Here is a 15,063-nt window from a genome sequence, read left to right as displayed (position 1 = left end):
TCCTCCTCCTCAGCAGCCTCCTCCTCAGGAACCTCGTCTGCAGCAGCCATCACCGCGTCGGTGAAAGCCTGCTCCAAAGCCTCCTCAACCGCACTAGCGTCTACCTCCATGGAGTCCTCCCGGAAGTAGAAGCTACATCACCTGCAACATTAAAGCAAGTTTAGGCCGCGTCACGTGACGACAAGCCCTTGTTAAGCGGTTTCGAGCCTCCGAGCCCCGGAAGCTATCCTTCCTGGCCATCCTTGGCCATGTTCTCACCAATTCAATCGCTCATGTGATAAATTGGGTCAAGTCAAGTCAAAGTCAAAGTCTAGTTCCGAGTTCGAGTCGAAAATTCGGCGAAGATTTCGCTATAATGACGATTATGCCCTAAAAGGTGTCCTGCAAAGGCCGTCACCAACCAAAATTCCGAGATAACAGGAAGTTTACCCATCACCCAAGGGTCCCGAATATCAAATTTCATCACAAATGGGCAATCCTAAGGCCGTTTTGAAGCCATTTTCGATCTAGTCAGAAACCGTCTCAAAATTCGCTCAAGGGCTCGAAACTCGATGAAAATTCAAAGTAAATACATGGTTATGTTCCTAACATTGCCTACTACTCATTTCTAGCATCTATTTGGCAAGACAAATCCATTTGGGGGAAAAGCCCCAAATTTTCGATCAATTGGGTCGAAAACCCTACTTATCATATCGACTCAAAATTCAACGAATATGGAAGATTAATGCAAGATTAAAACACATACCTCGATTAGTCATATTTTAAGCAAGCTTTTGAATCCAACCTTGACGGAAATGGTGAAGATTTGAGAGAGAAATTGAAGGATTTGTGTTTCAAATAATGAAATGAAACCCTTCGACTTCGCGTTTTTACGCGGAATTCTTGAATTGGGGAACAGACGCGGCGAGTCTGCGCCTCTTTCCAAGAGACGCAGCTCTTGCTGCGCCTCTTCCTTTGTTTCCCTCCTGATGATTTTCAAAAATCCGTTATGAGTTCGTTATTCGTGGGCCCATCTTTGGTGCGCCTCTTCCTCGATGACATTTTATCACTTTGGTCCGTTTCGACGATTTCCTTTCGTTCCGCCCGCATTTTATCCAAAGTCACGACAAAGATTTCGCAGATTGTCCGAGTTCGATTTATCCCGCACAGCAAGATTTTGCAAATTGCTCAACCTTTTTGTCTAGCGCGATGGTATTTTGCGATCGCTCGCTCGAGACTTTCTTTCGCGACGATTCGATGTTCCTAGTCGTCAAATCATTTTACCCGTGCAGTAGTATTTTGCGATCTTTGCTCATTCAAGGTTTCCCATACGACGATCAAGATGTTCCTCGTCGTCGATATGTCCCCAACAAGAGTTCGCTTGAGACCGACGCAGCGATTCAACTTCCAAGTTTCGCGACTCGCTCAAGACCGACGCAAGCGGATTTTCCCCGCAGCTCTACCGACGTCCTGTTGTTTTCAATATCTCTTATTCCCCGCGAAGTTCGATTAAATCTCGGTATGGTCACTTCTTATGGTCAAGGCGAGCTTCCTTACGTAGTCTAATGGACTTTAAACGACCCTCCCGATAGTCGACGGACTCTAAAATGTTCCCGACGACAGTCCTTGGTTCGACCCCTTGAGCCGCCTCGCGTCGCCATAGTCGTCAAGTTGTAATCTTCGATTGACTTGATGGCTATACTTTGACTTTCGCCTTGTCCAAGCCTCGGTCAAAGTGGGGGCTCTGTAGACACCTCGTTTCCGCACCCCTCGCAAACCACCCGGTGATGATTGGGCCGCATGCTTGATACGCGGAACGATTAGTGACAGTTCATAAGATTATCGTCAAGTGATTGCTCAAAAATTAATGTCAACCTCTTAGTCGTCATCTACGTGCCGATACGGTCGTTTTGACGATAATTAGAGTGCATTCGAGTCCGGTCAAAAACCGTCTCCATTTTCGATAAATTGTAAAATCCCGAGTCGAATGTTCGAATATTCCTGATATTTCTATTCCATATTTCTCAAATTTTATCTTTTGGCAAATAATATCCCGTAATATTCAAAAGATAATCGAATTGAATCCGTCCTACCATAACTTAAACACGGAAATCTTTCTTAAACAGAGGAAACCTCCACGGGAATAGACGCAAGAAGGGTCTTTGCGCCTCTTCCAAGAGACGCAGGGGCTGCTGCGCCTCTTCCCAGGCCCTTCTTTGCATGATTTACGTATCTTTTTATATCTTTCCGAGATTCACTTCCAAAGAGTCTCCGAAACCCTATTCCTTCACGTGATTAGTATAAATAGGAGCCTTTGTTCCTCATATTTCTCACGCGAGTGTCCGCCCTTCTCTTCTCCCTTTGCATTCTAGACTTCGTTCTTACTAATTGGCGCCTACGTGCTTGAACCTTCGACCACGTAAGCTCGGATCTTCCGGTACCACCTCTCCGTTGCATGACCGACCAATTTGACCACTACACTCAATCAATCTAATTAATCAACTTGTTAAATCGTTTTCCTCTCACGAGGGCACTCTTTCCTTGCATTCGCGTCGAGCATTCACTAATCGATCTTCTTAGTTCATCTCGTTCCGTCAACATGTAAGTCTGAGGGTGTATTAATTCTCTTTATTTATTGTTATTTATTTTATTGTAATCACCGTTGTAAGATTTATGTCGAAAGCACCTCATTAAAACCGATTCCTAAAACCGTCTTCAAAACCTGTTTTGCGGATTTCCGATGAGAGACAATCGAGAAAAGACGCAAAGAATCGCTGCGCCTCTTCAAAGGAGCGCAACATCTCGCCGCGCCTCTTTGTGAGGCCGCCGCAGCCTCGCTTCTTTTCTTCTTCCTCCGTCCTCTGCAATTCGTATCAAATTTATTTGTTTTGTTTGTTCGTCTGTTAATTCTCCGTCATAAAATCATAATAATTAGCATGTATATTGTGTCATATATTTCATCATCCATTCACATGTTTAATTCATCTAATCCAACTTAAATCCCAAGTAATTCATATTTGCGGGTTTTCGTCATTAAGTTCAATTCGAGTTTTAGGGATTCAATTCGTTCGTATTGGGTTTAAAGGATTCATTGTCGATATATTTTTATCATGTTCATTGTTAATCCGTCGTTAATTCATCATGTTTAGTTAATTATTCGCTTGTTTAATCCTTCATTAACATCGACCCTTCACGTAAATAATCCGTCTTATCCGTCTTAATCGTGTTTGCTATTTTATGACCCTCAATCATATGTAAAATAATCAGAAATCACTTTCATCCGACTAAGTAATCTAAATCAATCCATTAAATTCACCAATAAACGTTAACAATTGCAGTTTTGGCTTCACAGCCAGAGTTCGTCCTTGGAACAGACGCAGCAACTGCTGCGCCTCTTCCAAAGGGCGCAGTGTCTGCTGCGCCTGTTCCAGGATGACTTCTGTCCCTGAACTCCTTTTCGCCTGACCTAGTTTACTTAGCTACGTATTAACCTACTATTATCCGTATTATCACCTTCTGATCTGTCGTGTTTTATTCTTTTATTTCTTTTTCTTAAATCATCCGTTTTAAAGGTATTTTCAACATAGATCGCCTATCTCAATGTAATTATTGTATTTTCTCTTTATTATAATTCATCGTTAGTGTATCGCTTTTATCATTTGTATGCTCCCACATGTAAATCTACATTAAATCCTACTTCGACCCCAGTTGTTTGCCTAATTAATTGTTCACCGACTTAGCTAATTTCACATGTTAGGATTAATCTATTGGATGTTGCATTGCATGCATATAGCCGACGATATATCAAGTACGAATAAACTCCCTAATCATTAGTAGAGGCCGCTATCGAGGCGGGCGGGATTAGGTGTTCGATCAAAAGAGCTTCCTAATACGTACCCTCACCCCTTACTCCAGATCTCCGTGAGCACCCGTGTTCATTGGCATCCACGAGAGTCATTCTAGACATAGAATGCTAAGGGTAACGATTGCTTAGTGTTCATGTCACTACTTTGTGTCTTGACATGACACGAGGTATTCGAACGGTTCCAATTTCCCATAAAAATTGGTGGCGACTCCATACAAAATGCAAACGCTTGTTTTCGAGCCCCCTTCACTCACCAAGCGCCCCCGTGGGCGGCCCGCTGTCCACATATATATATATATATATATATATATAGAGAGAGAGAGAGAGAGAGAGAGAGAGAGACGGGATCTCGTGAGTTTGGTTCTTATGGTGAGTTGTGAGTTTGGAAATCTGGGCCATTAAATTAAAACAAATGGACTGATGATATTGAATCTAGTAATAAAAAAAAAACACGCGGCTGCAATATGATGAACACAATTTCACGCTCTATTTTTTTCGTCTCTCTCCTTTCATCCCCTATATCCTCTTCTCAGATTCTCAAACTCGTTTTTTGACTTTAAATCTTCAGCACTTCCAATCCCTACATCATTATCATCTTCCTCAAACCCAGATTACAAGTACAATCATAATCGCATTAATTGAGTTTGGTTGTCGAGTATTTAATCAAATATGTATATGAATTTTAATTCTATTATTGTCGGTCGGCTGGTGGTTGTTTGTTGTTGTTTTAGAAAGAATTTGCAGGTGTGTGACCGAGGGACGAAATTGTGAGTTGTTATGGTTGATTGATGAGGAAATTGAGTCGTGGTAGCTGCTCTTGATGGATGTTGCGCGCAGGTCGGAATTGAACCACGAAATGGATGCCATGGTTGTCGAGACATGGTGTTTTATGCGGCGTCGAGGTGAGCAAATGAAGCTAGATATGGTGCTCATTTTCTGGGCTACTCGTGACGGTGCGATTCGAGAAGTTCTGATGTCGGGTTTTGAGCGAAGAACGTAGCAATGGTGATGGGTTAATTGTGAATTGGGTATGGGATGATGATGGAACATTTTGGAGAGTAGTTTTTATTAATGGTAATTGGTGATGATGGTGGGTGAATAGTTGTGATATAGCTCCCATGGTGGATGATGAAGCCATGGCTAGTTATTATTGTAAAGTACATACGGCTTACATAATTTGACCTCTTTTTGTCACCCATAAGCGATACTTGGTATATTTAAGATCTCGGGTTAGTCTTGTATGTAATGAAAACTTTGTAATAGTGATGCAAATTTATGGAGCAAAAATATAGTGTGCATTGATTCTGCTTGTTTAGCAAAAGAGACCTAATATTTGGATTGGTCTTTTCACCTAACAGTTAGTAGTAGAATGCAAGTTAATCAAACTTGCTTGCCCAACCACTCTGATAACATGCTAACCCGTAGCTCTTTTTAGGTACCATTTTTTTTAACTTTAGTAATATGGCATTGTCACCTACTCACATCGACAGTCGATAATCTGATGATAAGTAAAACCTCTCGTTGATACTTTAGTAGATATACAGATACTTGCAGTTTGCTTAAATTTGAAGAGGTTGCGAGTATCTGTATATCCCTCATGGATGTTTCAACAACGTTATCCTTAGTTCAAACTATCCATACTGCTATCCAAACATTAGGACTGATGCATTCAGTTTGTTCCATTACTATTTGAAAATCCGAGCTTGATGACCTCCAAAACACGGTCGAAACTGTCCGAGCTGTTCTTATGGATGCTGATGCCAAGCAGGACTCACTTAACTTCTAGGAGATGAATTACGTCAAAGAGCTCAAAGATGTTGTTTACGATGCCGATGTTGTGTTAGATGAGTTCCTTACCCTTGCCAAGCATAACCAACTTAGGGACGATGACGATTCATTCTCTGACAAGGTCAAGTCCTTTAATTTTTTTCTCGATTTAAGCATCTTACACACAAACTCCCTAGTAAAGTTAAAAAGAGTTAACGACAAGTTGAACTAAATTTCCTCTAAGAGTGATAAGTTTAGTTTTAAGGTTGACTATAAGCCTATTAAATTTATAAAGGAGGAGACTTGTTCCTTTTTGTGTGATCAAATCATTGGGAGGGAGAATGATGTGGAAAAGATTATAGGTGTATTCCACAATTTACCTCGCACATTGCCACCACTGTAGATATACAGATACTCGCAACCTCATACCCGTAGCTCTTTCCACCAGAATAACACCACAATAACACGTGGTAAAAAACAAAGTAAAAAAAATCAAAGTAGTAAAAAAAAATCAAAGTGCAACGGATTAACATCACAATAACACCAGAATAACAACACAATAACACGTGGTAAAAAAAAGAGTAAAAAAATCAAAGTAATAAAAAAAATCAAAGTGATACCGGAATAACATCACAATAACACCAGAATAACAATATCACCAGAATAACAGCACAATAACACGTGGTAAAAAAATGAGTAAAAAAAATCAAAGTAGTAAAAAAAATAAAAGTTACACCGGAATAACATCACAATAACACCAGAATAACAATAACACCAGAATAACATCACAATAACATGTGGTAAAAAAAAGAGTAAAAAGATCAAAGTAGTAAAAAAAATCAAAGTGACACCGGAATAACATCACAATAACACCAGAATAACAATAACGCTAGAATAACAGCACAATAACATGTGGTAAAAAAAAAAGAGAAAATCAAAGTAGTAAAAAAAATCAAAGTGACACCGGAATAACATCACAATAACACCAGAATAACAATAACACCAGAATAACAGCACAATAACATGCGGTAAAAAAAAGAGTAAAAAAATCATAGTAAAAAAATCAAAGTAGTAAAAAAATCAAAGTGACACCGGAATAACATCACAATAATAGCAGAATAACAGTAGAATAACAGCACAATAACACGTGGTAAAAAAAAGAAAAAAAAATCAAAGTCGTAAAAAAAAAATCAAAGTAACAGCAGAATAACATCACAATAACAGCGGAATAACAATAACAGCACAATAACATGTGGTAAAAAAAAAAGAGAAAAAAAATCAAAGTCATAAAAAAAATCAAAGTAAAAAAAAACACAATAACAGCATAATAACACGAGGTAAAAAAATAAGAGTAAAAAAATTGAAGTAAAAAAAAATCTGGTACAAAAAGAAAAGGAAAAAAAGGTAACATAATGAGAAAATTAGAGAAAAACATAAGAGAAAAAAAAAAGTCAAAGATGTAAAAAAAAAAGCATAATAACACGAGATAAAAAAATTAAAGTAAAAAAAAAAAGGTAGCACTAGAAAAAAGAGAAAATAAGTAAATGACAGTGATTTTATATGACAGGTAAGATTAGATTTTGGCCATTCACCTCTAATATAATCTAGTGGCTGAGTTTTCCAAGCACAAAACTCACAACCCACCATAAGAAACAAAGCTCACAAGAACCTAACTCTATATATATAGGTCGGATCCGGTGAGGCCGTTAATTATGGCGAGGCGGGAGGCCTCACTAAATTCTTTCATTAAACTTGGGGCGGACTGAATGTGGATTGATATTAAACGGACTGATTCAATGTGGGCTGTCAATTCATCTTTTCCTAATTTTTCATGTGGCCCAAATTTTTATCTATCTAAAACATCTACGCAAATTTTCTTCATCAACAAGCTACAACGATTCATCAACTGCAGCGATCAAACCCAAATATGCTCCATAAACTAATCAATTGCAACGATTGTTCGTAGATTCAAATTGATGAATTCCGTGAGGGTGGTGAAGCGATTAATATTGTGATTCCAATTGCAGCGATTTGCCGATCAACAAGCTACAGCAATAATATCGTGATTTGATCAATTTCATAAGACTTTATTCGATTAATTTGAAGGTAATTTCATAATTTTGATGAAAATTTAATATATTCATATAATTTTCTTAATTCACTCATAAAGTGATGATATAAGGTTTGAATTTGATCAAGTTGAGCGATTTCGTAAATATAACGTTCGAATTTGATCAAGATTGTGCGATTTCCTTTACCTGACGATTTCGTACTACTTATTACATTGTTTTTGACGATTTTGCAGCTTTAATGGCTATGGAGATTGTAGATATTACAATGGTTGATGATAATAGTCCTATTGAAACATGTATTTCTTTTTCTGAAGCTTTAATTATTGTTTTCTATTTTAGTTTTAATTTACGAAATTTTGCGGATTATTTGTTTCGATGTTGTGAATCTTGAAGGCGATTTTGTGAATCATAGAGCTTCTTTTGTGAACTTATATGTGTATTTTGTGAGACTTGATCATAAGTTGTTGAAATCGCCTATTTTGCTATTTCTTTTATCATGTGAATCTTAGGCTTTGTTTTGTGAATCTTAAATTTTGATTTGTGAACATAGATGATAATATTCTGAAACTTGATCATATGTGGTTGAAATCACGTACTTTGCTCTTTGCCTGATTTTGTGAATCACAGACCTTGTTTTGTGAAACTTAGAGCTTGTTTTGTGAAATTAATATTTCTCAAACTGGGTCATAAGTTGTTGAAAATCACCTATTTTGCTATTTCTCTTATCTTGTGAATCTTAGGCCTTTTGTGAATTTTACAGCTTACTTTGTGGACCTGGTAACACTCTCTCTGTTGTTAAACGTTTGATGTATGTGTTTTTTGTTTGAATTGTTGTTAACCAGTGACATGATTTGTGAATGTAAGATCTGATTTTGTGAACCTTTTATCTTCTTAGGCGTTGATTCAAATGTCAACAACACAGAGGGTATTGTGATGCCTCGTGTCGGTTGTGGTCGTGAAGGTCTTTGCTCTAATGTTAGTTCTGGTCAAAATGGTGAGGGTTCTACCGCCGTCTTAACAGCCCCTACAATGCCATCTATTTCCACACCTACTACTTTGGTAACTTACACACCAGGTGGCAGTGAGCAATGGATAAGTAGGATTGAAGAGAAGTTTACACCTATGATTGGCAAAACATTTTGGAGTTAGAGTCAGCGATGATGTTCTATAAAATGTATGCTATTGCTTGTGGGTTTGAAGTAAGGAAGTCTTCAACTAAGAGGTTTCGTGATGGTATTTCTTGGGCCTGATATTTCCACGGTATGTTCAGGACAGACTTTCACCCTTGCTTGACGACCAGGACAGAAACGCCAGGATAGCTCAAGACTGGCACCAGGCTGGAGAGGACAACGGTCAAGCAAGCAAATATTAGTTGACCAAGTCAAGCACAATTATGGAGAATAAATCAAGATTATTACACTAATTATGGAGCATTAAAGAAAAAGATCTCATCATAATAATCGGGCGTTTATCCGGGTAAATAAGGAGCATTGAAGGTGCAATTAATGGCGTCATTAAGAGGAAATAATACGCTTTAATGGTGAAGATTATTCAGCTAATAGAAGTTACTATATAAGGAAGAGCCAAGATCATTCCAAGGGACATCTCACAAGATTACAAGCTACACTATCACAATACTTAGAGAAAATACATTGTTGTGTTAATTATATAATTATTCTCCATAAATCATAGTGAAACCACTCCTAGCTTGGTGCCCGTGGTTTTTTCCCATTTAAGGGTTTTCCACGTACAAAATTTGTTGTCTTATTTGTCTTCTTCATTTCCTTTTCTTTACGTATCATTTAGCCTGCCCTGCAGTAATATACAAGGTAAACGAGCCAGTTAACCCTGCAAACACTCTACCCTGACCTGATTCAGCTTTGTGAAGAATCCACCCAAAATAGTATTATTCGAAAAAAATGCATGGTTTGCCATCGTGAAAGTTTTTATAAGAGTAAAATACGTCCTCCCCAAGCTGGTGCAAAAACAATAGCCGTTGAAACTGGTGACAAAACCAAAACTGGTGCAAAAAGTGGAAAAAAAAGCCAGGTGCTAAAACTGGTGCGAAAAAGGGTGGAGGTGCAGATGAGGCTGAGAGTTCCAATAAGCAAACATTTACAAGGATAACCAAAATTTAAAGGTGGGGTTGTGAAGCGATGATCAAATTCAAGTTTCATGAAAACATGTAGAAGATTGAACAATTACGTGAGGGTCGCAATCACCCACTGACTTTGGTGAAAAATAGGGAATTTGAGAAACTTACATAAAATATAAACCATTATAATATGAACGAATATCATAAGCAGTTGATTATCCAGAATTCGAGAGCGAATGTTGGGGCTAGTTTAACATACAACTTATGCAAGGAGCAAGTAGAGGGTTTTGAAAATGTGGGAGCTTCCCTTATGCAATTCAAGAATATCCAACGGGATGTGAAGTGTTTCATTAATGGGAAGGATGGACACATGATTGTGTCACGTTTAGAAACCCTCTGTGAAACGAAGGGGTTGGAATTTGCGTATGAAACAGATTCTGACAAAGCTTTGACAAGGATATTTTGGACAAATGTGGAAGTGAAGAGATGCTACTCATTATTTGGTGATGCAATTTCATTTGATCCAACTTATGCAACTAGCAAATATAACATGGTCTTCACGGCTTTCACTGACATTGACAATCATAAAAAGTCAATAACATTTGGATGCGCGCTTTTAGCACTTGAAGATGATGATTCATTTATTTGGGCGTTTTAGCAATTTCTGAAAATAATGGGTGGCAAAGAACCAAATTACATCGTCACTGACCAAGACAAGGGAATACTAAATGCAGTTCCAGGTGTGTTTGTATATCCCCTGTTAATACTATTATGTTCATTACTTCTTCGGTTACTGTTGTTTGTTTAACTACCCCTGTTATTTTTACGGTTAACCAGTTAGTTTTGTCCAACTCATATATTTAAATAAATTAATATTTTCTTAAAATCGAATTGTTAGTTAATTTTTCATACTTTTCCCGTTGTTCGTACTGTTACTTTCATTACATGTTTTGCGACTACTATAGTACTATTACTTTCATTTCTCTCGCCGTCATAATTTTTTCTTTCACTACTCCCGCATTTATTATTGTTAATTTCACTACTCCCATTACTGCTAGTACGACTTTCACTACTCCGGTTGCTATTATTGTTGCTTTTACTACTCACATGGTGGTTACTATCATATCATAGTAGTTGATTATTTAATTGTCTTAGAGTTATATATTTAAATAAATCTGAAATATTAGATTAGAATATTATTTAAGAGCAATTATTATTATTTACTAATTAAATTACAAATTTAATGATTATGGAATATTATATTTTTTTGGAAATCTAGTTTACTTTATTTAGTTTTTAATAGTTTCCAAAATATATATATTAATATTATATTTGTGTATGTGTATGTTAAATAATTAATATCTTTATACTAATTAATACCATAAGGGCATGTTATTTTAAGGAAAATCACCATATTATAATGTTCTCTAAATTTATACTTCAACCAAAACTATATAATATTTACATTGAAGTCCCTTGTTCGGGTCCATCACACAGTGCTATTAAAAACTAGGGATATTCTACGGTGTACCCTCGTGATTTTCGGTTTTCTACATTGTACCCCTCCTTTTTTTTTTTACATTATATGGTGTACTCCTAAACTCTATACATTATTCTATACCATGACCTTATTTATTATCATTGCTAACTTAAGTTCTTAAATGACCTATTAAATCGTCTATTTATCATTCCAATTACTCTATAACTTACTCATTTACTTATTAGTTCGACGAATTACTCATTAACCCAAGAAATAGTATACGAAACTAACTAAAAGTTCAAAAAATCTTCATTATCATGTCATGAATCATAACAGATGTTTTTAATAGTAGTTGGTGCTTATTAAAAAGTGATTTGTGATGTTTCTCATATAGAATGATGATACAACGTTAATAAGTCAAAATAAGGTCAAAGTACGGTCGTTTGATAGTGATAAAGTTAATGGAGAGTTAAACGAGGTTATGATGGAGAAATAAGTAAGAAGTTCAGGGGTACAATATAGAATTAAAAAAAAGGAGGGGTACAACATAGAAAACCGTAAAACTCAAGGGTACACCGTAGAATATCCCTAAAAACTATATAGTAAAATTAATTTGTATAGATTTATTTAATTACATTGAAATTCCTTTATTTCTGGAATTAATATATAGTACTATTTGGAAAGCCCGTGCGATGCACGGGGCTCCTATTAGGATTATCTGTAAAAAAAAATATTCTTAAGTTAACAAAAAAGTTCAACTGTGTTGAATCACTGATGAAAAAAATTCATGGTTGGTATAGCTGGTTGATGAATTATTAGTGCTTTTATTGTAAAAATTTGACATTTAATAGTACTTATAACATCAAGTGATTTAGTTATATTATGTACTTTGCTTTTTCATTGTTGCAAGCATAACTGGTTTTTAATTCAATAAAAAGCGCTCTCTCTGTAAACATGGTGCAACTCACCAAAATGAATTCTTAATAACGGAGACAGACCTTTATGAGTCTTGTAATTATTTTAACCTACAACAACTACGTTAAACTGAATGATGTTACGTAAAATAACAATTATCATAATTATATATAGTGTGTTCAAAGAAAATGTTAGATCTCTTAAACATAATTTTACCTTGATTATATATATATATATTTACAATTAGGCTAAATCATCAATTACTCCCTTTTATAGTACACTTTTTCAAAATTACTCCCTTTTATAAAAAAAATTTAAAAATTACACCCAAAAAATTGCTGAAATTTTTAAATTGCTCCCAAATCCCTATTTTTGTACATTTAGGACGAAAATGCCCTTGATTCGCAAAATTGGGTCATTTTGTTTGCTTCATATCTGGAGTTTTACATAGACAAAAATTACGTTCTTTATACGGATAGAATCTTGAAGAAGTCTACTTTCCAATGGCGTTGGAATCAATAAGTTTTACCGTGTGAATTTTGCCCAACAAGCCTTCAAAGACGATACGATTTTAAGACCTGAAATTCCTTGTTTTTCCGTTCGTGTCGATATTGAGGAGCCATTTCCATGGTGTTATTTTGATTTAATGTAAACGCCCTTTCACATGGTTGTAGCCCTTTGAGTCTAGTTTCCGAATTGGTAAGGTAGACTTCTGGGTGATTTGTAGTTTGTCGGGAATCGCAATTCTCGTGGAAAGACGCAAATCTGTCTTAAAATCGTATCAGTCTTTGAAGGCTTGTTGGGCAAAATTCACACTGTAAAACTTATTGATTCCAACGCCATTGGAAAGTAGACTTCTTCAAGATTCTATCCTTATAAAGAACGTAATTTTTGTCTATGTAAAACTCCAGATATGAAGCAAACAAAATGACCCAATTCTGCGAATCAAGGGCATTTTCGTCCTAAATGTACAAAAATAGGGATTTGGGAGCAATTTAAAAATTTCAGCAATTTTTTGGGTGTAATTTTTAAAAATTTTTATAAAAGGGAGTAATTTTGAAAAAGTGTACTATAAAAGGGAGTAATTGATGATTCTATTACATATATAGAATTCACGGGGCAACATCATTTATTAGTTTTATGACATCATTTAAAATCATTGAGTTACCAAGTTAGTATTTTATGGCAACATTGAAACGTTTGTTTACGTTACCATGATCTGGTAATATAAAACTATCAAAATTTAACAAAAAGTCAAACCATGCTGAAAATGAGAGCAAAGAAAATTTCGAGAGTTGATTTAGATGAGGAGTGATTAATCATCCGTTCCTTCACAAAAACGCAACAAAAATGTTGGCATTTGGTATTGACTATATCAGTTGTATAACATTCACAGATATAATTGGATTGTAGAGTTATTATTCTTGTAATCTCGCGTGTCATCGGTTTTTAACAGAAATAGTCTTGGACTATTCACAATTAAGACTACTTGTCCTTAAAAGTTTCATGCAAAATATATAATACGACGCATAATTTGATAAATTTGTGAAAACTTCTTTGCAAATAATATCCTTCGTTTGACCTTGATACATTTGGTCTCTATCACGATGAGAACCTTAATCCCTTGTTGACGTTGTTCTTGACGCTTCTATGTAAAGATGGTCATTACTAAAAACTGGTTTCAGCACATAAATTCCAACATGATTAAGTGATTGTCCCTGACTCTTGTTTATTGTCTAGCGTAGCATAGCCTCAATGTATATTGTCTCCGCTTAAGAACGAAAGGAATCTTTGTATCCGAGAAAGTCAATCCTATGCTCGGTTCAGTACCTTTTGTCAACTTTGGAACCTGTAATTATCTTCCTTTCTATTTCGAATTTTTCAAGGCAAATGATAATAAGACGAAGTCTATTTAGATAGTCCTCTTACGGAGTTGATGTTCCTCAACAACATAACCGACATATCACACTTGGTAGAACATACCATTATGAGTTATGTTAAAAAATGCATCATGTATACTCACTTCCCTTCTTAATAAACACCTTTCTCATTGCTTCTCAAGGGTCAAAAGTCATTTATAACTTTGACCATTAATATGTCAAAAATCATGGTCAAACTAATGTATTGACGACTCCACAAAAGCAATACATAGGATCATTGAGAAAAGGATGACGTACATTTAGTTTGAAATTCCTAAAAGATAATGAATATTGCTCTCAAAGTCTAACGGGACTAAAATACTCTACCAAGTCTCGAATAATAGGAAAAAAAAGACTCCTAAAAGGAAGGATGTCATACAGGTGAAGGGACAGGACGAATGTAGGCTTTCTCATACCCATATTAATTAGAAAAATTACATGCCCTTAGTTGTCACAAGTAATTATTTTCAAAATCATAGATCAACTTGTGTAGATCTTAAAATAGTTCGTTTCATATAAATGTTATATTCTTGCTTATTTTATAGTTTTCAAATATTTTATTTACCCAAGTCTAGCTAACACCCATGATTGACATGATTTAAAATTCAGTTTGAGTCTGAAACTTTATTTATATTCGCTGCATCCAAGACAAAAGAGATGTAATTGGACAATTGTGATAGATTTTCCTTTAGATCAAATTTGTTTTTCATTACTGTAGGGTTAACAATTTTCTTAGGGTTTTTTGCCAAACACAACAACAACAACAACAACAACATTACCCCAGTGCCAAAATGGCTCCCGCAAATTGTGGGGTAAGAGGGGGTTGGATGTACACAGCCTTACCCTTGTGTTAGCACAACCTTTAAAAAAAATTCCAAACACCACCTTTAAAAAAAAGGTTTGTAAAACACAACCTTTAATAAAAATTTTGTTGTCAAACACGACTTTTTGGCTGAAGGACTCAACATTTT

The 15,063-nt window shown here is 35.9% G+C and overlaps 1 protein-coding gene across 1 annotated transcript; it reads left to right on the top strand.

The window, feature by feature from the left end:
• The first annotated feature begins 9,968 nt into the window (after window positions 1-9,968).
• Window positions 9,969-10,436, top strand: LOC141601423 (protein FAR1-RELATED SEQUENCE 3-like). The gene has a single exon (XM_074421706.1). The coding sequence runs from the start codon at window positions 9,969-9,971 to the stop codon at window positions 10,434-10,436; it is 468 nt and encodes a 155-aa protein (XP_074277807.1).
• Window positions 10,437-15,063: the final 4,627 nt, after the last annotated feature.

Source organism: Silene latifolia, chromosome 9, assembly GCF_048544455.1.
Source record: "Silene latifolia isolate original U9 population chromosome 9, ASM4854445v1, whole genome shotgun sequence".
Lineage (NCBI taxonomy): Eukaryota > Viridiplantae > Streptophyta > Magnoliopsida > Caryophyllales > Caryophyllaceae > Silene > Silene latifolia.
Note: the sequence above shows the minus strand (reverse complement) of the source record. Positions and strands in the feature narration are given on the sequence as shown.